This window comes from Epinephelus fuscoguttatus, linkage group LG10, assembly GCF_011397635.1.
Source record: "Epinephelus fuscoguttatus linkage group LG10, E.fuscoguttatus.final_Chr_v1".
Classification (NCBI taxonomy): domain Eukaryota; kingdom Metazoa; phylum Chordata; class Actinopteri; order Perciformes; family Serranidae; genus Epinephelus; species Epinephelus fuscoguttatus.
This window is the reverse complement of record NC_064761.1, coordinates 16,893,453-16,918,626: the sequence shown is the minus strand read 5'-3', so window position 1 is coordinate 16,918,626 and position 25,174 is coordinate 16,893,453. Positions and strand designations below refer to the sequence as shown.

The window sequence follows — 25,174 nt, the reverse complement described above, 5'->3', positions numbered from 1 at the left end:
TCCACAGAACGGGGTTGCATGCTGAAATTTTCAGAACAAAATAAACAGGCTGAACTGAACTGTACTGTATCGTGCTGCTCGGTGGAAACGAGGCTTTAATTATCTTCATAAAAGTTACCAACTGTAGCTTTGAGTCAAGCGCTGCAAATCACTGGAAGTAGTTCAGATTGCCTTAATGAAATGTGTCTGGTGTTGATTATTTCACACTGATGTAATCAATTTGAGTTTGAGTACTGGCTCAGTATCTTTATATTGCATCATTAAGTGAATCAGCAGCTGAGCAGCTATAAACATGCCCATTGTGAGTAAAGGTAGCCTCACTGATGTGTTCACACTGGATGTAGAAATAGATCAGTGTTTAACAGTGAAGACGTCCGTTAAACATTTAGATGTTTTGAGTCCTTGGTTGTTAAAGTGTTATCTTTTGCTCCAGTAGAGTTTTCTGAGATCATGTGTTGGGAAATGTCTGCTTCAGCATGTGCATGTTTAGACTAGCTCGGGTTATTAACCTATTTTTAGATACTGGTGCTGCAGATTCATGTAGGGAGATCTTACTGTGATCTTACTGTGAGCATAACATTTCAGCTGCTATTTTTGCGCAGCCTAATGGGATCGCTCAATCGGCTCATCATCCTTCAGGGGGCATTTCAGGGCCCTGGCACATTTCACCGATCCGGCTGGTTAGACAGGAAGGTCTTTTTAGGATCTGTTGCTTGTCCTGGGGCATCACTCCGTTTCTCCGTCAGTCCTGTTTGTCTTGGATACATATTGACAAGAACTTGTACCGATGGTGTCGTGGAACAGATGTTTTTTATCTTTGATTTTTCAAGGCACACGAATGTTGACATTAGTAGAATTGCTCATGCAATAACAGAGCAAAATCTGATTCAAGTGTTTAAGAAACGATATTTAAACCTTGGTTCACCCTAAGACAAACAGGAGGTGTTACCATGGCACCTCTGTTTGCACAACCAGAGAGACAAATGGTCACTGGTTTCCACTCACCATAACACACAGGAAGGAAGAGATTAATTCAAAGTATAAGAATGCTCTGTCTCTCCGTCTGCGGCACTGTGTGACTCCTTCCTTTTGAAAGCTGTTCCTGCTTAACAGACTGTCAGCTCCTTTTATGAATTTTAGCTTACTCAGCTGAACAGTGAGAGGTTTTTATTATGTACTGTATAAGACAATTCAACCGTTACAGTAAAATAAAGACATGCTAGTTGATACAGTTTTTATGATTTGCAAGTTAAAATATAGCTTCATGTCACATTCAACTCTTCATTTGTTTTCACATAACAGGTTTTTAGACCTCTTTGTGACATTTAAGCCTTTAAATAAACATATCTCAGTGTGTGCACTGTAGACTTCTCAACATACACATCTATAGATTTATTTTGACCTGCAGACTAAACTTACAAGAATGATCTTACACATTGTGAAGATTGCTGAGGTAAAATTACTTATAAGTAATACTCTGCAGTTTTCTTCTGTGGTGTCTTTATAGTGGCTATCATTGATGTTTTTATAAAAACAATGTATCAAATGATGATGTGACCGCTCGACCTCAAGGACTTTACACATGACTACTACCTAACTGATTAAGCTGAGACTTAAATTGGACCAAAAACAGCTGCCAAATGTACTTTTGCCCCATTTTTTAGAGCTGCAAATATTAGTTGATTGACAGAAAATTATTTTGCAACTATTTTGATAACACAGTTGCTGGGATCAGCTTCTGAGATTTGACCATTCGATGCTTCTCTATGTCATACATGACATATGGCTGAGTGATATGGAGGAAACCAAATCCATCCATTTTCTAACCGCTTATCCTCTTGAGGGTCGCGGGGGGGCTGGAGCTTATCCCAGCTGACATTGGGCAAGAGGCAGGGTACACCCTGGACACGTCACCAGACTATAACAGGGCTGACACAAAGAGACAGACAACCATTCACGCTCACATTCACACCTGACTGAGGTAATTTAGGGTCACCAATTAACCTGCATGTCTTTGGACTGTGGGAGGAAGCTGGAGTACCTGGAGAAAATCCACACTGACATGCAAACTCTGCACAGAAGGGCTCCCCCACCCAGCATCGAACCAGGAACCCTCTGTTGCTGTGAGGCAACAGTGCTAACCACTGCACCACCGTGCCGCCCAGGAAACCTATCAGCATATTTTTTAGCCAAATACCTCAATATCGACAACTGTAGGGTGGACTATTGGTGCTTTCTCAAATGACACAGTGAGATTTTTGATAAATACTCATCAGTAATGTAGATACAATGGTTAAGTGAGTAAAGGTAAATAAAAGAACAGCTAGAGCAGTCTGGGAAGTTGAGAAAATTACATCACTTTACTGTAATGCAGCCTTTAAAACCAGGAAAAGACAACACTTATATTACAGTATCCAAATCTAAGACGATATTTACACTCATATCACAATATCAATATAATATTCATACATTGCCCAGCCCTTATATGACCATAAACTAAATAGATTATGATTGTGGGGCTGTTCGTCAGGCAAAACATTGTATTTAAAGACGTCTTGGATTGGGAAATTAAACAGGTCGAGAAATTAGTCGAGAAAATAGTCAGCAGATAATTGACACTGGAAAAAACTGTTAGTTGCTGCCCTAATGTCGCCATGTTTCAAATGCGATGATAACCCCTGCTCCACAATCCATCTCAGCAATTCTGTACTTTACAGGGTGTAAAATAATGATGACTCCCCACACACCTACAGTCACATGACTCAACACGCAGGATAGTGAGTTATCCCACTCTACCGGTAAATGAGACTGACAGTACTGGCCGGTGACCTGAAACAGCACCATTGTCTCAGAGCTGGGAAGTGGAGTCATTTCCCAGAAGAAAAAAAAACATGTATTATTTGTCACAAACCTTTCCACTCACCTTCGCTATCTTAACTTTCTGTCACTGGATGTTTTCAGTGCAGTCTCTGCTTTCTGTTACTCTTGGCTGCTTTACAGTAGCTGCTGCCTCATCCCACTTTCCACCGAATTTTAAATGAAGACTCTTCACATTAAAAAGTTTATGCATGACAGATGTTAGTCCGTGTCAGAGAATTTGGCCCCCAATGTCTCTTTCGTCAGATGTAGATTTAACCACAACAGGTCTAAAGTACAGTTCATGTCTCTTGTAATCGGTGATATATTTCACATTAATATGAATTTGTTTACTGATTTATGTAGTGATTATGTACCAATTTTAGCCTGTGACATAACTTTAAGTACAAGATAGTTTTTAAAACCTTTTTCTTGAACTTTTTGGTCAGTTAAGTCTCTGCCTTTTGTTACCCATGGCTGCTGCCTCATCCTGAATTCCACCAAATTTTAAAAAGGGCTCTTCATAAGAAAAGATGTTTATGCAGGTCAGATGTTAGTCCATGTCAGAAAATGTGTCCCCTAGTGTCCTCTTTGTCAATTGTAAATTCAGCTACAACTAGGCGTGGGTATCACCAGAAGCTCCATGGTATAATATTGTCACAATACAATATTATTGTGATTTTAATGCAGTTTTTTGCGATATACTGAGTATTGCAATGATATATATTGTGATTGATATTCTTTTTCAAACTACAAATAATGTCCCCAAAAGAAAACCATGTCAACATCTGTTTGGTCTGATATGTTTTCAGTCTGTTCATCTCACTTTAATCATTTTGATTGCAGTAAAATGAATCTAATACACTGAAAAAGCAACTGATTTTACCAAAAGTTTGATTTGTATCTGCAATATTAATGATTTATATAATAAAAATAATTACTCTGCGTCCATGAATTGATGCAATATTGCCAAGCAAGATATTTCAACACTATGCTGTATCAACTTTTCCCCCACTTCTAACGACAACAGGTCTAAACTACGGTTCAGGTCTCTGGGAATCCGTGTTATATTTCACATAAATATGGCTTTGTTTACCGATTTATGTGGTGATTTTGTGCCTTTTTTTAGCTTGTTAGTTAACTTTAACTACAAGATGTTTCTCTTAAAACCCTTTTTCTTTAACTTTTTAGTCCGCTCGCAGTGAAATGCAGAATCAAATTCAAAATTCTACGTGCTGTATAAACTTTAAAGCACTTAATGGTTTGGCCTCCCAGTAGATTTATTGACATGTTTACTGACTACAGTCCAGTATCATTTCAGGTCAGATGGAGATTTTCTAACAGTACCTGAAATATGATTCAGATCTGGTGACAAATGTTACATAGAGTTGTGTCAGGGTTTCTGTAGAAAAGGGCAGGTTAACAAACAGCATAAGAGAATCAAATGCAGATGTAGGTAGACTACTTTATGAGTACATTCATCTTCCTTTCTGTTATTGTCAATGTTTTCATGAGCTGAAATGTTGTGGAGCATTGAACTAGTGTTACCACTGCAGATCTAATGAAATGAACAAATAAACAGTTTAGAAAACTTTCCTACATATCTGTCATTAAGTCTGTCATCCTTTGGGCGAGTCTGTCACTCAGTTAGTCTGCTCATCAGCCAGACAGATGCCGCTGGATCATGGGAAAGGAATGTCGTGTCATCCTAGCAAATCATTTTAGGGTCAGAGGGAGTGCTTCCTGATTGCTTTAGTGAAACATAACACTGAAAACATCACTGACTCTCCATATACAGGACCATAATTATTACGATTAATTGAAAAATGTCCATCCCCGGGGAATCAGTATCCCCAGTAGTTCTTTGGAGGTTACACAGACGACATGCCATCCTGTAAAAACATAAACACAACTGTGCGTCATGAAATCCAGTGACGCTTTGGTGCTTTTCATGCTAGGTTGACTGATTATTTCCCCTCTAACTAGGAAGCTCATAATTGCAATAAGGCATTTGGCCTCTTGATCCCTCAGCAGTCCCTGTTCTCACCCTGTCTCTGAACAGACGGCATGCTTCTGGTTGACTGAGTAACCTGACATTTATATATGTTTAGGTATAGAGAACATATGCGAGATCCAAGTGCCTGACGTCCAAGTCGTTCTGTACATGTACTTGAAAGACACAGCATGGGAGAGTGGTACGAGTGGGGATAGTTTCCCGGACAAATGCACTAACTAATGCAATGTTCTTTTTATGGATTTCTTGCTTGATTTGTTTGAGTTGTATATGTTAAACGAAGCAGAAAGCTTAAAAATTTAGGTTCAGCATAAAGTTTAAAGGTAGGACTTCCGGGCTCCGTACACCCGGGAGAGTTGAGCCTGATAGGAGGGGCCGAATTTGAATGTGTGTTTACAAACAGCAACTGGAAAATCCTCCAGACCCTACCTTTAAAGATAAAATATAGAAAGAAAAAAGGGGTAAGACTAGATAAATTCACACTTCCTTCCTGCTCCTTTTCGGACGTGAAATATGCAAATATGTTTCCGAGTTGTATTTCTTTGTTTGATTGTTTTTTTGTTGTTGTTGTTGTTTTCTTTGGTTTGTCTTTGTGACTTGCTGAATGGCTGACCTTTACTTTACGCAACTTGATTATTCATGTCTTTCATTTTTTATTTCTTTATTATTATATTTTTATTTTATATTTTTTTTCTAACCAAAGCTTGTGTGTTTCTTTTAAACATGTCCGAATAAACATTATTCTATTGAATTCTATTCTAATCCACCAAACCACCAGACATCCCTTTTTCATAGAAGAGGGTCTTTGATCCCGAGGTCTCTCTTTGTCTTGTATTTCGAAGGTTAAATTCTTGGATATCCCTTCTTTGTCTTGTTAAGTAGACCGGGATAAAAACAACACCACATGATAAATGTTAGTATTTTTTAGCTTTAATTTTTGAACTTTCAACCGCATCTCACAGTCTTGACTCTGTAGAAAGAGATGCGGCTCAGAAAAGCTAGTGAGTGGACCTTTAACTTTAGAGTATTTTCACATATGCTCTTTTTTTCAAAGTTCAAGAACAAACTCGCAAAATCAAATAGTTACACATACTTAGCTCTGTTTTCCATGGTCTGATGGGACTTTGATAGTTAGTTGGGTGCAGTCAGTGCCACCTGGGGACCAAACTAGACGCAGACATTGGCATCAGTCACCAAGACGTCTGAGTTTAAATTTAAAAGGTTGGAGTTTAAAGTGCAGTTCAGGGCAGTTTAGAGACAGCTGCTTTGTAGTCTGACTGTCAACTGGAGCTGTTGCTACTGTAGGAGTAATGAAAAGCATTTAAATTTGAGATGCTTCAATATTTACCATACTGTAGTCTAGTAAAGTCAAATGAAAGTACTACATTCAGAACCTTACTTAGTAAAAGTAGAGGAGCAGAATCAGCAAAATGTACAGAGTGTCAAAAGTAAAAGTATTCATTATACAGAGATACTGCCTGTGTGATTTATGTAAATCACACATTATATTAATGATTTTTTTTTTTAAAAGCCCTGTTTGTACAGAAGTATTACCTGGGGACCAACATTGTCTGTGATCTTAATCCCATGCAAATTGGCCAAGTCAGTAATTTGTCAAGTAAAAATTCTGCCACAGATGACCTACTGTATTTTGCCAAACACAGAGTTTGTGTGATGATAATGGTCCTGTGTGATCAACATCTTGGTGATGGGGTCGTATCTAGGTTTTAAGTTTTTTCTGTGCCTCGTTTCCCGGTCGAGAATTATGGAGGCTACATAATCAATGAAAGTTTCGACAGCATTTTGGGTGCAGGAGGATAATCTCGCTACGTAGCATGGAGACCTGTTTGCAGAAAAAGCAAGATTAAAACAATCAGAAGAGCAAAATCTCAAAAAATGATGAGATGCGATGAGACATTTAACATGTGACAGTGTGCTGCATACTCACCTCTGATTGTTAAACTCCCATTTAAAATAAAAATCAAGCTTAACACTATACAGTAGCGCTGTGATGTGTAGAGTGGGGTTACAAATGACTGTGCGCTTCATACCTTGGGGAGAGAGTAGGTAAATTCAGGTAAAATACAGACTTCGCTTATCCTGTGTGAATGGGTCGCATGAAACACAGATGTTGGGGGGTAATTTCTAAATCACATGAGGTCCCCAGGTAATACTAGTCATGAATATGGCTATAGATGCATTCATGTGGGAGTCAACTGTGAATACTTTATATACTGTTGGAAAGCTTAACCTACAATAAGGCCTCATATTTTGTATGTCAGATCTTATTCTCAATATTTCCCTCTGAGATGTATCATAGTAGAAGTAGCAGAAACAGGAAATACCCAAGTAAAGTTCAAATACCCAAACTGTACTGAAGTGCATTACTACTTTACCCTGCTTCACATGGTTTTTTTTTCGGCTACCTGACCTGTCAGAGCAGGCTGGACGCTTGTCATATGCACCATGTTACTAATGTCATGTGTTGTACTACTGCCAGACAAACACATCCGCTGTGATCTGACAATGAGCTGAGTCACATCCTCATGAGAATGTCTTTACAGTCATGTATGTCATGTGAGATGGTTGCAGCCAAGATACAGTTATGATGGTGTTTTATGCTGAGAAGCCAAACAGAAAGAGCAAAGAGGCTGATGATGTGTGTTATGTAAGTAATAACACACAATGAGATGTCCAAGTGTAAGAATGAGAGAGGTAATACTACGTCAAGTCTATTGTTCTTCAACAGGACAACCTTAAGTGCCCTGTGTGCATATTATGCTAATACCTGTATAAAGGTCACCTAACATGGGGATTCAGGAAAGTCAGCAAATGAAGAATTGGCGTACTTCTTAGTTTGACATGCTGGACTAAGTGTGGTTGACTAACTGTTGGGTGACTGCACAGTATATCATCTTCATCTGCAAAGTTAATGTGAAGCTCTCTAGCTTTTAGAACACAAGAGAGAAAAATGGGGACAGTTGTGAGATGTGTGTGTGTGTTGTTGTGGATGAGTAGACTCGCCCGCACTGGCTCCAGAATTAGTCGTCTTCACACGTGATCACAGCACACAAAGCCAGTGGATCGACCCGAGGGCAGAGCAGTCAGGCATTCAATGCATGGTGGGTAGCGCAGGCACGCACGTGTATGTATGTATAAGACACGCACGCTTTTAATTTACCCCTCATTCTTTGTTTTATAGCATTTAGTGCATCATTATGACGCATTTAGAAACTTAAATGGAAAGTTAAACAGGGAACTCCGAATAACAAACTTTGCACTAAGTATGACGTCATACCTCACAGAAAAAAAGGTCATTAGCTGTTCCTCTTCCTCAGGCAGCAAAACCAAGCTGTCTCACTCACATATCCTTTTAACAAACACATGACCCGGATCACACAGTGACTCCAGTTTTAGCCTCTTTCCGTCACTCCCTGATCAATCTGATCATTTCGTTTTCTACACACAAGGTCTCAAGGTCAGCAGTTGTTCTCAGGGGTCAGTAGTTGTTAATGCTTCTCCACTGTGAGGAGCCTCTAGGTTTCAGAGCAGAGTGTTCTGGCTGTGTCAAGGTCAGGTCTGAAATCTAAAGGTGACCCTGTTTTTACTGTGGCTGCTCCTCGACTTTGTATCAGCCTCCCACGTCATCTGATAGGAGCCAAATCTGTGCTTGTTTTTAAAAAGCACCTTCAAACTACTGTAACTTGTATTCTTTTGTATTAATTTTTATGCATTTTGAGACACTTTCTTTTGTGTTCCTGTCTTTTCTCCCCTGTGGAAATTATTTTCAACTGACTGTGTCTCATTTTACACATAGCGCTTTTAGCTCTGATGTCAAACATGTAATTTACTTTTGTTTCAGCTTCCCATCATTTGTGTAAAAAAAAAAAGACCCTCAGTTTCCCACTTTCCCTGGGGTTAAAAAAAAACCCCATAAGACATTCCACCCATCCAGTCCCATGTGTCCTACAAATGGTTTTAAAGAAAGCTTAATGTTAAGAGTTATTACTTATGATGTGTTGCCACAGGGAGCCTGAACAAAAGCACATCACCCATGTGCAGCAGCAGCAGCCTGTTCATTAGAGGTTTCACATCTACACATTGTCCGGATAGGTATTTGTGCATATGTGAACTGATGCGTTTCCATATTTATATTTTATTCCTATATTTCACTATAATGAACAGAAGAGGAGCTGGGTAGGAGCAGTAAAGATCCACTCCAGACATGTTTCATAAAAAATACTATGCTTGGAATATATAAAAAATCAGGAATTTACAAATATGCAAATATTGTTAAAAAAAAGTTGCAATGTTCATGTGCTTAAATTTTTAGATTTTCACATCATACGTGTGTAAGTTGCACACAAGCCCTTATGAGGCTTTTGAGCTAGTTGTGATGTCACAAAATCACGTTTTAAACTCGGATTTAAGACACATTCCCTCTGCAGCAGATGGATGTGAAAACAGCTTTTGACTAAACACTGCGTGTTCATCGTTCTGCACTGTGAAGGTCAAACATTAAAATGAGCAAAACACATTTTTGGGGTAGAGGGGGACTTCAAGTTTGTAGTGTAACCAGCACCCTCTCTGCTGGTTTGTGTTTACTATACAGAAGGGGAAGTCATGGTCATCGAGGCAGAACAAAGAGATAAAAGAGAGTGCCTTGCAAAAAGTCCAACTCCAGCAGAAAATGTCATACACACAACATATCTGATGTGCACAGTTTGTTTGATCTCTGCAAAGATGCACCACAGACATAAAAAAAAGTCTGTCTAGTGATGTTCCCTCTTCTCTTCTCTGATGGTGTCTCCTTCCCCCATTCCTCCACGTTCCACGTTGCCCTCCTCACTAATTTCCACCAGTGGAATGAACACTGTGCACTGCAGCATGTCACTCTGCCCTTTCTTGCCCAGTCATGTCAAGTCCATTCATGTGCGTTATCATCCACTGTACATAATTATTTGTAAGAGTGAGTGACTGCAGCTCATCTCTTAAGGGGATGTTGATTGTGCACATGTGAGAGGATTGCTCTTTGAATCACTTCATGCTCAGTGATTTAAAGAGCATTCGCTAATGAAAACGAAACACAAGAAACAGACTTTATCTTGTTTATATGATTTGTTGAAGGTCATAAAGGAGTGTTTCATGGCAATCTCAAAGTTTTGTTGACTTACTTATGACCTTATCAGGGTACCTACCTTATCAGTTGTGTTTCTAATGCTGCCAGAAAACCTACACTACGTTGTCTTGGATCTTTAATCCAGCCCCTGACTTCTCCTATCCCGATTTTTTAAAATGTCTTTCTCCTTTATTGCTCTACGCTTAACCTAACTGGAAAAAAAAAAAAAATTAAAAAAAAAATCTGCAATTAAATGTAACTCCCTGTGTATCTGTTTTCAGTTTCGATGTGGAGAATGGCCCCTCTGCCAGCTGCAGCCCTCTGGACCCTCAGGCCTCCCCCGGCTCTGGTCTCGTCCTTCACACTAACTTCCCCGGTCACAATCAGCGCAGAGAGTCCTTCCTGTACCGCTCGGACAGCGACTATGATCTGTCACCCAAGTCCATGTCACGAAACTCCTCCATCGCCTCTGAACTGTAAATATAAAACACACGCATATACACACAGCATGCACACAAAGCATAAGCATGGACACGGCAGAGTTGGAGGGGGCAAGCAGGGATACATATACACATCTCTAGGAAGATGCACATTCACATAATGTATGTGCAGTATATAGATGTTATTGTGCTTTTCATAATTGTAGTTTAGTAGTTTTGTAGTTTTCATTTTCTTAATAGATGGGTCAAGTTTGAACTTTTTTATCATTATTTATATCATTTATAAGTTAAAATAAGGGATATAATATAATAAATATTAAATAAAGTTGTATGAATTAGACAGTAATTGCACTGAATAAACAGGAATATATAATATAAACATATATATTAAAACGTACAGAGGTGTTAACAGTTGTAAAACACAGAGTAAAAGTATATAAAAAGTAAAGTGACATTATAATATTAAAATTTGGATGTAGGAGGAAGCTGTCTCTGAGCTCTGGTGGTGTAGGAAAGTCTGTTAGACGGCAGCAGGCAGAACAGTTTGTGGCCGGTGTGGTCGGGGTCCCTGTTGGTCTTCTTCCTATACAGCTGGGTGTAGAGGTCCTGAAAGGATGGAGGCTCCATCCTGGTGAAGCGCTGTGCAGTTTTCACCACCCTCTGTAAAGCTGCTCTCTGTAAAGGTGATTCCTGTTATGCAGCAACATTTCTGTCCCCATGAATTAATTCCTTATATTTTCTTTAAATCACATGACTTTAATTACAGATTCTTTATCACATAAACACAGAATAATGCACATTACTTTTTTTTTTAACTTTACTGAGCTTTTCTTGGTATGTGCGCTTGATTTTACGATGTCCCCGCTGCAAAGTAATCAACTTTTACAAGAACTTTAAACCACAAGAATCTGAAATACTTAAAATATTCTTTAATTGCTTTATTGGTCATGTTAAACTCTCTCTTTCCAAAACTGTTTGGAGAAGACTCTGTGTCCACTGCGACCACTGTCTGGAAATGAATATTTTTGGAGGGAACTTAAAGAAGTAAAGTATGGTGAGCACAAACTGTCTGTTTGCCACACTCTCAGAGGTCCATCCTGTTCGGCTTAATTATGAGGAAAGTTGATCAACAAACAAACAAACACACATTTGATGTAGTTATAGAAGCTCTGTTTATGTGTAGAAGGTTAGCTAGCTGGATTTGGATCACTCACACAGCTGAACTTAAAGACACTTGTAACTCAAAGTTTTCCCCTCTGTTAGGTCTACAAACCAAAAATAATCTAATCCACCCATAAGGTTTATTATTTGAGTGCCTGAGAATGGTCAGTGTGTTTTTTCTGATAGTTAAACATGTCACCTACAACTCGGAAAACATGAAAAATCAGTATTTTGTCTCCTAAAGTTATGAGGCTGAAATGTTGCTGTATCACAGGAACGACCCAGATACCTGATACACTGAAACAGTGAAGAGGAAATTTAAATTTATGAAGAATTTGCAGTAAAATATAAATATAAATACAAATGAGGTGCTAGAGAAAAAAAAGCTCTTTTTTTAGATACATATGTTTACAAATAGATTCACTGATTGACTTTCTCACTCATTTATTTATTCATGTTTCTGTCAGAAGTTTTGACGGTGTTCCTGGTTCACACAGTGAACCAGGAACAGTCACTTGTCTCCTCACCTCAGTAACATTATACTGAGTCCTGTGTGATACTGTGTCAAAGCACACTGACATAATAATCAGTCTAATTAAAAAGACGATAGAACATTTGTATTTCTTGAATTCTACTAAAGTGGAGACGCGCTAATATTGTAGACATTACTTCACAGATGACTCAATGGATGGAAGAGATATTGGTCCGCAATATTGAAAATTATATGCTTTTAACTCCAATTCTTTTTTTCCCAGACTGTGAACTGAGTCTTCAGTAAATTAAATTAATTGATTGATTGAGAAGTATTAGGGCGGAGTGATACGGGTTGTGCTGCTACCCAAATATTAACAAGAATATTTTCTTACATTAATATGCCTGGAGTCATGAATTCAAAACAGCTGTGTAACTCAAAAACATATTATCATATAATTACTGAAGTTTATTGTTGAAAGAGTTTTTAGCATATGTTTGAAGTATTTGTAATATGTAATGAATGTATGTTATATGTTTTATGTTCAAGTCTGTGGGTTCTGTGTTTCCTCTCACTATAAGAATAATTTTACCCCAGGTGACGATAAATTTAAATGTGTAAGTTTACAGACAATAGTATTGAATTATCAGCAGCCCTACTTAAAACCAATTCAAGTTGAATAAAGCTTAGATATAAAGCAAGACTTTTGCCAGAATGAACAGATTTTTATCGACTGCAGCCACAGTTCTGATGCTGCTCCACCATTAAACTACATCACTGGATGTACAGCAGGCTTCTGTTGAGGCTCTGCTGCTGCTCTGCCCCCCAGTGGAGGATATATAGTGATATATAATGTCCACTACATGACTCCAGATGTTGCATACTGTAACACGATAATGATTTGAAACCCGCAAAGGAGTTATTCAACATTTTGCCCTGTCTCAGCTTACAAAAATAGGCCACTGTTAGAGCTAAGTTCCTTACAAGGTTACATCCAGTCGGAACAGACCACTCCTGTCTTTGACCCATGACCGTCCTCCATTCTCTCCTCTCTCTCTCTTTGGACTCTTTCAGTTAATTATAGTAATGAGGCTGGCAGGGTCACAGTCGTCACTGCTTACTGTCCTTGCTTAACATCTTGCTTTTAACCACCATGACCATGCAGGCAGAAAGCATATGAGCTTTATGTAACAGCAAGAACCTGACATGCGGTGTGCATCGTATTTGAGGAAGTTTCTCACCCCTTCTCTCTTTGTGTGTGTGTGTGTGTGTGTGTGTGTGTGTGTGTGTGTGTGTGTGTGTGTGTGTGTGTTCGCAGACACGGTGATGACCTGATCGTAACGCCTTTTGCTCAGGTAAATATCCCACTGTCTATCCCTAAAAGAGTTTGATATCAGCACTAATTTGCCAGCAGTTGCCAACACTGATAAAGCAAAATGTAAAAACACTATCAGTGTCTAAGTTCAAACAAACATGTCTTGTATGAATGGATCATTTTCTGATTACTTCTATATGATTCCAAATTTATTAATTCTGTGCTACAACCAAGCAGACACAAAATAACCACACTGTTAAGAGGGTTTTAAAAACACGTGGTACAAAGGATCTTAACGATGATCTCTTTGTCTTCCTTTATAGGTTCTGGCAAGCCTTCGAAGTGTGAGGAATAACTTCACGGTACTGACCAATGTCCAGTGTGCCTCCAGCAAGTAAGCACTAATGAATTGCTGCCATCAATCAAACATGTTTTTACGTGGCTTTTTTTTTTTGGATTACTTGACTGACCTGCTTTGACTCTGACAACTTCAGAGAAATACTTGTGGCAGACTCTTAAGGAGCCACTTGAGGGTAAAATATGATCTCTGTATTTTATTAAAAGCCATCACTGGGACCGTAAAAGAGAGCTACAAATCAAGTTGGAGTCCACTTAGACTCTCGGGATTCGTTTCCCATATTCTCTTAAGGGCAAAATAAAAATAAAAATGACTGAAGTAAAATAAATGTTTTGCAGTTAATCTTGTGGGAGTGAAAATACATAAAATTTATCCTCCTCACGGATTTTTAAATCACAAAAGAAGTCAAAGGCACTCATGTAGTCGACATGCACACTCAGAGTGCAGTTTCATTATTTCACCACAAGGTGGAAGTATTGAGCTGTACACAGACACCAGGCTGTTGCCACCACTTAAAGTTTAGTGGCTGAAACAAACTCAGCACATGCCATCAGCACATACACAGAGACACACAATGCAGATTTCTATCTGTGGGGTCTAAAACATGTTAGAGTGGAGACTCAATAACAAACTGAACATTATTTAATATAACATTAAATGAATGATAAATTAGAAATATGGATTGAGATCTTTTAAGAATGTAAAAAAAGGGCCCATTTGCACATTGGTAAAGATTATAGTTTAAATAAAGATATTGAGAAACCTTTTATTGCCACAGACTTTCATTTTTTTTTAATCATTTGATTTTTAATTAAAGCCCATTGTCTTCAGCCATTTAGCACTTAAAGTGGGTTTCTAATTTTAGATCCATCCCTCCTCTTTTGTCTCTTGAGAAACATGAGAATAGTTTCCTTCAGTGCATCAGTCAATTAAAATGCTCTTTCAGAGATTGCTCTGTTGTGGCGAGGCACAGACACAAAAACACTCCCACAGATACTCGCACAGATGGAATGCCTCATTGGTATGCGTTTAAAGTATTTGCTGTCCCCACTGCATTTATTCTGCGCCGCTTCAGTGGCCAGCGCATCATATTTGTGTCTCACAAATAATGAAGTACAATTTGGAAATAGATGACAAAAGCCTGTCACGACAGAAACACACAGAAAACCTGATACTATGGTTTGGATCTTTATATAGCATATCTGAAAAGAAAACTAAACCAGAATTTAATTCCAGGAGTAAAAAGCCCATGTGTGATTCAAGACATGTTGTAGACTATTTTCTCAATTAATCATTCATAGTTTAGTTCAGTCATCAAGTAATAAAGTAATGAAAAAATGCCCATTACAATTTCCTAACGCTAACGTGTCATCTTCAAATTGCTTGTTTCATGTGTCAGCTATTTAAACCCAAAGATATGCAGTTTAAAGTAATGTGACGCGTAGAAATCAGCAAAGCGTGAAGCTGAAACAGTGGAGTGTTTGGTATTTTTGCTTGACAAATTACCTTAATGATTGTTGGATTATCAAAAGAGCTGCTGATGAATTTTCTGTTCAGTTAATCGACAAAACCTTTAAGCAGTTCTTTAAATCTGCATCTGCAGTCAGCATCACGCATCACCATGGAGGTGACGCGTGATGCTGACTGCAGATGCTGATACACTGGAAACATCTATGTAGGGCACCTTTCCCTTTATTCTTCAGGCTCGTGTGTGTGTGTGTGTGTGTATCAGTTTCTAAAGATGCTAAGAGCGCTCTCCCCATCCACAGGATTTATTAACCCTCAGTTTGCTGTATTGAATACCTGCAGCCTGACTGACCTACATTCGGCTCTGACACCCGCACACAGACGAGAGCAGAGACTAAAACGCACACACATGTACAGGCATGAACCAGCATGTTAATGCATAGGCAGCCAATCTATGACTGTGTTTAAATTCACACTAATATTCCACTAGTATTCTGAATATGACGATATTCTTATTTTGATACTGGGCATATAAACAGTGTATGAATGTAGCATTTTCATCATTCATCATGAGGACATATGCTGGTATTATCTGGGTCTTTATAGCATTATTTGAACATCTACAGCGCATTCGGAATATGTGTTTCATTTGGGGTTTTAACCGCAGTTTGCGTCACACAGCCTTTTGTCTGTTTACAGTTAGCCCTGTGCATTGTTATGGATATATTGTAAACAAACCAACTTGCCAACAGTTAAAAAGGCTGTGTGGTAGAGATGCACGCCCAAAAGTAAGTCCCACATTTCTGGTTGTAAGGAGATACACACCTACTTTAATTCTAATTATAAAATTTGGATACCAACAGGTTTTTCGCTGCGCACATTTTGTGACGCCAACCTTTTCAAGGAGGTAATTGGAGGAGTGAAAGATGGAGGCTGTGTTTGTACGGTCCAACAAGTCCGCTGCTGGTGGGAAACTTTGGAAAATCGAATTTTGATGCAAAAAAACAAAATGACAAGCAGCTTCAGCCATTCCACTTGTCCATATTTTGATGTGATAAACAACATGTTAGGGCACATTAATTGCGATATTCAAGACTGCATGTAAATGGGAATATTCATTTTCATAAGCCACATACACAGCTTAGAATGAATATTGGGTTTTTTTTCAGTATTTTGTGCATGTAAACGTAGTCACTGAGTCTCTGCTGAAAGGAAATGTATCAGTACACTGTCAGCTGTCCGCTCTCCAGCTGTCACTCTCAGAAGTGAGGATGCTGAGCTCAGCGTCTGGATGCATATAGAATGAGGATGAACTGTTTGACTGCCAACTATAGTCTTACTGATGAGGATATATGACTGGAACATGGGGGAACCCCTTATTAAAGGAACAGTGTGTACGATTTATTGGGGATTTAGTGACATCTAGTAGTGAGGATTGCAGATTGCAACCAGCTGAAACTTCTCCCAGTTAGAACTCTTTCAGTGTTCATTGTTCAGGAGTTTTTACTGGGAGCCAAATTATCAGCAGAGGTCTCCTCCTCTCTAAAACAAACAGACGAGTTGATTTAAACCAATAAAAACACTGAGTAAAGCAGTTTCATGTTACATATCAGTGTTTTTCTCAGACGCTTTTCAGCATGGAGACGGGCCATAAGCCGAGTACCCGCTAATCTGTGCTCACCTATTTTCTCTGATAACTTAAGATCCAGACGTTCTTGAGGTTTTTATGGGAGCCAAATTATCCACAAATGTCTCTTCCTCTCTAAAACAAACAGACCTCATTATCTAAAGCAGTAAAAACACTGAATAAAGCAGTTTCATGTTAATAATAAGTGTTTTTCTGATGCTCTCATCGTGGAGTGGCTTCTAACTGTGGCCAACGTGAAAACACAAATTGTCCTATCTAGAGCCAGTGTTTGGTTTGTCTGTTCTGGACTACTGTAAAAACATAGCAGTGCATCATGGCAACTAAAGTAAACTAAAACTAAAACTAAAACACAACAGTTCAATTCAAATGTTAGAAAATACTTGTTGAAAACATGAAAAGACTCAGAATTTTGTTGTACTGAACTGTGGAGTTGGACCCTTAAACTATTTCTGATCATTTCTGTGTCCAGGATTTTTTGGGTTGGCTTAAATGCCTGCTTGACAACGCACTGGAGCCCTCCTGAACATAACCACCCCCCCACTTACTACTGACATTACAGCGCATACTATCAGTCATATAGACACAAGCTAAACAGCATCACTAATGTACATTTCAGGCTTTGTGGCCGAATCGGCTACCTGGTCCGCCGGCAGTTACTGCTCACTGCTGTGGGTCTGTGTGCTTTGTGCTAATGTTAGCTGCTGAACGATAGACTATAGCCACTGAGTAGCTCTTGTACTTTAGTTCAGTGTGTGTGTGTGTGTGTGTGTGTGTGTGTGTGTGTGTGTGTGTGCTGTGCAACTATGTGTGCTGCTGACTTAGCTGCTACGGAGAGTCTGTTGCTGCACGGCAGCTCGTGCTTAGGATCAGGGGTTGTGTATGTTACTGTGCCACTGGGTTAGCTGCTAAGGAGAGCCTGTAGCTGTGCGTTGGCTTGTTCTTTGGCTTGGTGTGGTTTTATCCACCACTATCTCTCACCATCGCCCTCAGAATTCACACCAAAACCGAAGTAGTTTCAAACACAAGACCTGTAGGTTATCAGAGGGCACAGTGGCTTTGTAATGAATCGTTTGGCTTGTAATGCGTACCAAACCAAAAGCCTCATACCAAAAGGTTCAATAAGAGTATGTATATTGTCACTCCCTTATTATATTTCATTTTATATTTCTACTTCTAGCTTCATACTGTATTTATTGCGCATATATGAAAGCGGCATCAGTTTTCTTTTCTAACTGTCTGCAAGAAAGTGAATCATGGCATTCACAAAAATGTTGTCCCTTTAACCAAATGTCTGACCTTTTAAGCTTTTATCTTATTGCAAGTATATGTTATTTATTATTTGGTTGAACTATTTAAAGATGAAAATATACAGTGTATTTTTTTTTATTATTATTCAACATCTAATGTCATTCTTTTTTCTGTCGTTCTTCTTTCAGAAGGTCTCCTGCAGCGACCACTCAGCCTCCAATCACCAGAGTTTGTCTCCCAGGTAAGAGGCTCGGAGAAATATCCTGAACTTATCTTTATCTTGTTTATATCTGGCGTTAGCATTTTTCTGCCACTATGTTTCCTACTCCCGCCCCCCTCCTCGCCTCTCTGCTTTGTCTCGTCCTTTACTCATGAACTCGTGTACGTGACGACTTTCACTTTTTTTCGACATCTGTCTTCAGCTCTAACGTTGTAGTCCAGACCATTTTGTCATCAAGCTCATTAACCATGTTCAAACACAACCGACGTGGTGTTCTAGACGCACACACACAGTATGGTCTATTAAAGCAGCTCAATCACAGATAACAGCAAACCTCCCTTTTTCTCTCATCACGTTAGATTTTAAACAGCTGTGTGTGTGTGTGTGTGTGTGTGTGTGTGTGTGTGTGTGCGTACAGTATGCATGTGCATGTACACGTCTACGCCAGTAAGAGGCAGTGTGTGAGTATGTGAGTATGTTCATGAGCACTATACATGAATTTGTGTGTGTGTTGCTTGTGAATGTTTTTCCTTTTTGAATTTCTCTGTCTGATACTGGGATCAGCGTCTGCTCACCAGCTCAGCCAAGGCCATTTGTTACACACTTAGACTCACAACACAAACACACACACACACACACACACACACTGAGCGACAGAGGTAAGGTGGTGTATTTCTATCTTTATGAGGACCAATTACGTTTCAAACTGTCGTAGTGAGGACATTTCTGCATTGTGAGGACCGGTGCGGTTGGCCTCAGAATTTTTACCTGTATCTGCAGCTTCACTTGGTTTTATGGAGCTTTATAGTGAATTTAAATTGTTGTTTAGCGGTCTGGTGACAACTAACTGTTTTGTTTCAGTCTCACGGCTCTCATAGCGCCATCTTCAACCACAGTAGTCGACTGTTGTCAGTGGAAAAAGTTCTAAAAAGCTATCATACAATACCTGCTCATAACCAAACAGCAGACAGACACAGCTGGCAGCTCGGTAGTGAACACAGAGGACAATTTAGAAGCTAAAATACATGTATTTCCCTCAGGAGTTGGTGGAGACCAAATATCAGACTTGTATTTGTCAGGTGGCCAGACACACAAATGTTGCTCTGTAACTCCTGGAGGTTTAAATAAGGTACTGCTTGTTAAAAGGATGACATATAAACCTAAAAGGGGATGGCATGTGAGTGTTCACAACTTGTCTCATCCCAAGTATAGTTTTATAGTTTATCTTTTTCTCTTTCTTCCATTCTGGTAGTAGGCTGATTATCTTTTTCTAGTGCAGATGATAAATATGTATATATTTTTTGGCCTTTTGGCCTGTACTGTATATATATATATATATATACAGTACAGGCCAAAAGTTTGGACACACCTTCTCATTCAATGCGTTTTCTTTATTTTCATGACTATTTAAATTGTAGATTCTCACTGAAGGCATCAAAACTATGAATGAACACATGTGGAGTTATTTACTTAACAAAAAAAGGTGAAATAACTGAAAACATGTTTTATATTCTAGTTTCTTCAAAATAGCCACCCTTTGCTCTGATTACTGCTTTGCACACTCTTGGCATTCTCTCCATGAGCTTCAAGAGGTAGTCACCTGAAATGGTTTTCCAACAGTCTTGAAGGAGTTCCCAGAGGTGTTTAGCACTTGTTGGCCCCTTTGCCTTCACTCTGCGGTCCAGCTCACCCCAAACCATCTCGATTGGGTTCAGGTCAAATAGCCCTTACACAGCCTGGAGGTGTGTTTGGGGTCATTGTCCTGTTGAAAAATAAATGATCGTCCAACTAAACACAAACCGGATGGGATGGCATGTCGCTGCAGGATGCTGTGGTAGCCATGCTGGTTCAGTGTGCCTTCAATTTTGAATAAATCCCCAACAGTGTCACCAGCAAAACACCCCACACCATCACACCTCCTCCTCCATGCTTCACAGTGGGAACCAGGCATGTGGAATCCATCCGTTCACCTTTTCTGCGTCTCACAAAGACACGGCGGTTGGAACCAAAGATCTCAAATTTGGACTCATCAGACCAAAGCACAGATTTCCACTGGTCTAATGTCCATTCCTTGTGTTTCTTGGCCCAAACAAATCTCTTCTGCTTGTTGCCTCTCCTTAGCAGTGGTTTCCTAGCAGCTATTTGACCATGAAGGCCTGATTCGCGCAGTCTCCTCTTAACAGTTGTTCTAGAGATGGGTCTGCTGCTAGAACTCTGTGTGGCATTCATCTGGTCTCTGATCTGAGCTGCTGTTAACTTGCGATTTCTGAGGCTGGTGACTCGGATGAACTTATCCTCAGAAGTCTTCCTTTCCTGGGTCGGTCCTCATGTGTGCCAGTTTCGTTGTAGCGCTTGATGGTTTTTGCGACTCCACTTGGGGACACATTTAAAGTTTTTGCAATTTTCCGGACTGACTGACCTTCATTTCTTAAAGTAATGATGGCCACTCGTTTTTCTTTAGTTAGCTGATTGGTTCTTGCCATAATATGAATTTTAACAGTTGTCCAATAGGGCTGTCGGCTGTGTATTAACCTGATTTCTGCACAACACAACTGATGGTCCCAACCCCATTGATAAAGAAAGAAATTCCACTAATTAACCCTGATAAGGCACACCTGTGAAGTGGAAACCATTTCAGGTGACTACCTCTTGAAGCTCATGGAGAGAATGCCAAGAGTGTGCAAAGCAGTAATCAGAGCAAAGGGTGGCTATTTTGAAGAAACTAGAATATAAAACATGTTTTCAGTTATTTCACCTTTTTTTAAGTACATAACTCCACATGTGTTCATTCATAGTTTTGATGCCTTCAGTGAGAATCTACAATGTAAATAGTCATGAAAATAAAGAAAACGCATTGAATGAGAAGGTGTGTCCAAACTTTTGGCCTGTACTGTATATATATATATATATATATATATATATATATATATATATATATATAACAGGTCTTTGATGCTTTCACCTATAGTATATCAGTGGCTGTGGTCACCTCTATCAAGAATATTGTAATCTGATGGAAAAACCTTTCATGGCATGAAAATTTACTGTAAGTCTAGAGAGATATCTCAGATCATTCTTTTCCTTGTACCACTCTTTGTATTATTCTTTAGTTAATCCGAGAGGCACTGATAATAAATATCAGCAGTTGATGAAAAGGATAAAATGATCAAACTTTTAACCTCACATCTGTAGGCAGATGTTCCCACACTCTAGGCAGAACATTGAAAACACCGACATGTGTTGCTGTGTAAAAAGAGACCGAGGTGAGCAACAATGAAACTGAGAATAGTGAGTGTAGTTAACCATCAAATAACCAACATGTTTTACATGAAACCAACTGGGGTGAGATATGACATTAAGGTAGAACTACTGACAATGAAGTTTCACTTCATCAATGATAACAATGTTTTTTTTTTTTGTTTTCATTTCAAAACACAAGCTTTGCCGACCAAAGTCTTGTTTTATGATTTTATTTTTGGTTTGTTTTTATTACGGAAATGTATGAAAACATGTTGTATAAAAAGAAGCAGCACGTTACTTGGAAGTCTATGTTTATACTGTATTTATGTGCGTTGTGGATATAAGCATTTATTAAAACATTAACGCGTGTGTAAGGGAGCATTTCAGTGTTTGACGGTATTTAAGTTTTGCTTTGTGCGATTTTGCAACAGCGGATTAGTAAGATGTTTCAAATGAGTGTTTATCATGGCATATATGCATCAGTGTGAGTAATGTGAGTGTGTGTGTGAGTGTTTGTGTGTGTATATGTGTGTGTGTGTGTGTGGTGGGGAGGTGTTCCTGTGGCTCTGATTGACGTCAGCATGCCTGTATGTGGCTTCTGTTGACTTCCTGTCAAAGCAGATGGACTGAGTTTTCACTTCCTCCTTCAGAACCGCAGCTCATCAGGTGCTCTGAGTGTGTGTGCGTGTGTGTGTTAAAGAGTTTGGGAAACAGTGTGTGTGTATCTGGTAAACCATCTTAATAACATGCATCAGGACCTTTCTATGTAAGGGAAAATAAAGTTGTCACCACATTATGTCTTACAATAAACTTTATGCTCTTTGATATTTTCACGAAGTTTAAGTGCTACTGACTGCAGAGACTCTGCAAGTACACACGTCACCTCCTTATCTATGTGCAAACATTTGATCAACTTCCTCTATGTGCAAAACCTGGCTCAACATTGACATTAAATTAGTGTACAATATTCTAAAGCACAAAGCTGACATTCTATCTTCTTTTATATTATCAAATAATGCAAAGCCACAGCCTGATATCTTATTTCTCACTGTTACCCACAAAACTCGTAAGAACACGTGAAAAAGCTGCTGTAGCATTTAGATGTTATGTTCTTTCATTACGATAAACATAACCAGGGTAGCTGTGCTTCCTCCTTTCTTATTAATGTAAAAAAGAGCAACTTCAAAGACACAGTATGAAGAAAAAATAGTTTAATTTTTATATTTTTCCATAGTTTAAATTTCAAATGACAAAGCCTTAAAGTTTGCTCTTATTGTGTTGTTTATGGTTTTTCATATTGTTATTGTATTGTTAAGTTTTTGTGAAACTATACATGCAGTAATTAATCTACATTAGAAATGAAACAATTGAATTATTGGCCAATAAACAGAAAATCTGTATTCACTCTGTTAATTGATTAACCGTTAAAGTCATTTTTTTATTGCCAAACTGCCAAACATTTAATCCACATTGTGAGAAGTTGCTGTTTTCAGTTATTTATATTATGTGAGTAGAGTAAAATATCTTTTGGTTTTGGACTGTTGGTTGGAATAATCGACCAATTTTTTTTACTGTTTTCTGACATTTATACAGCAAATAAATTATTAATTAATAAAATAATTAGCTGATAAGTCTTTAACAAGAGTAACTGTCAGATGTAGTCTCAGTTTAAATGTATTTAATGTGTAGAGTATAGGCATTTACCATATTTATTTGTATATCGTTTTTAGGCACATATGTCATACTGTATTTGAATTTGGTCTCTTCATAGGATTTGTTGATATAAATTGACACATAAAGTTACACCAGGGTCGTTCTTTTAAAACACACCAGTACCATTTTGTGTTGTATTTACTTACATGATAAAATTTATACAATGACGCAAGATTTAACTAGTATATGCTTGATATCGAAAGCTTATAATTTGGCTGAGTGCAGTCATCCCCTGCCTACCACAGAATCTTCCCACTGTTTTCTCATGATCTCTGGCCACATCCTCACAGCAGACCACCTCCTATTCACATAATCACACGCATCCACACACACATACCTCCCTCTGTCTCCCCTACTGCCACCTTCCCTCTCTGTCTTACTCATTTCCAGCCTCTGTCCAGCTGTCTTTTCACCCCCTTAGGTTTTTTTATTTTTCCTTTTCATTCATCTGTTTGTCTCCCTCACTCTGTCTTTATCACCACTGGAGGAGGAGGAAGAGGAGGAGGAGGGGCATGGCAGGAAGTGTGAGGCAGGAAGAGAAGATCAGATTGTTCCTGTTTTGCTGTCTCTAAGCTGTTGTAACTTGACGGAAGCCAGGAGGAACTGGTGTGTAGATGAGGTGTCTGCGTGTGCTGCTGTGTGTGTCTGTGTCAGCTCGCAGGAGAAAAATAGGATGCAGAGAGACAAAGGCCCATTGTCTGTGCCCACACACTGCACAAACACGCACATGCTGATACAATGATATAACACGTAAATACCTACAGTGCTGCACAGTCACAGCGCATTACACACAGGTGAACCTGTTTCACCCTCTCAGGGCACAAGGTTCATTCTGCTAATTCAGTGTAAGCAGACAGAGAAATAATATAAAGCTAAAACTGCATAGCTTGCATGTGTTAAATGCCATTAATGAAACACTGGGATTGAACTGCTGATCTTGCGATTACTGGACAACCCGCTCTGCCTTCTGAGCCACAGCCGCCCCGAATCATATTTAATAAAGTGATAAACTGAGCCCAGATATTTTTGTAGTGCTGCATCTCTCGTCATATGAATGCACACAGTCATGCTCAAAGCTGCATAGATGGGACATTTCAGTTCTCAGTGGTCAACGTTGGCTTCATAGGTTGGTTGTCTGCTGGTTGACCCATGCATTAACCTACAGTATTGCCCTTTGGGAACAGATGAAGTAATCGATTGAGGCTGAATGATCAGTCTGGCAGAAGCTGCACAGCATTAAGCTTCACTCTATGCCAGTGTGTGATATTCAGAGCTCAAATAAGAAAAGCATGTATCGCATGAAAACCGAAATCACAAACAGGCTTTTTGTAGTAATAGGGTTTAGCAACACCAGATTTCCTCGAATAACTGGAAGATATGGCCTTGAAAAGAATTTGTAATGACAACCATCTGCGACATGAGTACCATGTTTACTACAGTTTGCATGGTGCATAATGGGGTCAAGTACCATTTAATATTATCATTTATGTAAGTTGTTGTTTTGTCAGTACTGTATGCATTGTTTGATAACAATAAGTGTGTTTGCATTTGGTGGTGTATGGATAATAGGTAAACACCACTAAGTGCAGTGGAATATGAGTCAGCAAATAAATGCTGACGTATAGTCATGATGTACTGTCGTTTCATAGGCCACTGCAGACTTTCTTCCTCATCTTTGGATGGCTTTTAACACACTTATGGACACAGGCTGTTACAAGAACTCTTTCAAGAGCACATAAGAGCTGAAATATTACAGTAGTTGTCCAAACTCTCTGTAGCCATTGGTTTGACTGCTGCTTCTTTAATTACATCATAGTAATGCACTGTCTTCTTCCGCAGAGTTTTGACTGGAGAATTAGCCCCAGTTTGCATTTTTCTTTCTTCTTCAGTTTTCTGAAAATTT

General features: G+C 39.0%; 1 protein-coding gene across 3 annotated transcripts in view; it reads left to right on the top strand.

Moving 5' to 3' along the window:
• The window catches only part of pde4ba (phosphodiesterase 4B, cAMP-specific a), a 193,668-nt gene that overhangs the window by 107,853 nt on the left and 60,641 nt on the right, over positions 1 to 25,174 (top strand). For all 3 annotated transcript variants that reach the window (XM_049589019.1, XM_049589020.1, XM_049589021.1), the window contains 4 exons: positions 10,271 to 10,465; positions 13,381 to 13,417; positions 13,701 to 13,771; positions 18,287 to 18,339. In XM_049589019.1, the coding sequence (XP_049444976.1) occupies positions 10,271 to 10,465; positions 13,381 to 13,417; positions 13,701 to 13,771; positions 18,287 to 18,339 (356 nt within the window). The remainder of the gene's footprint in view (positions 1 to 10,270; positions 10,466 to 13,380; positions 13,418 to 13,700; positions 13,772 to 18,286; positions 18,340 to 25,174) is intronic.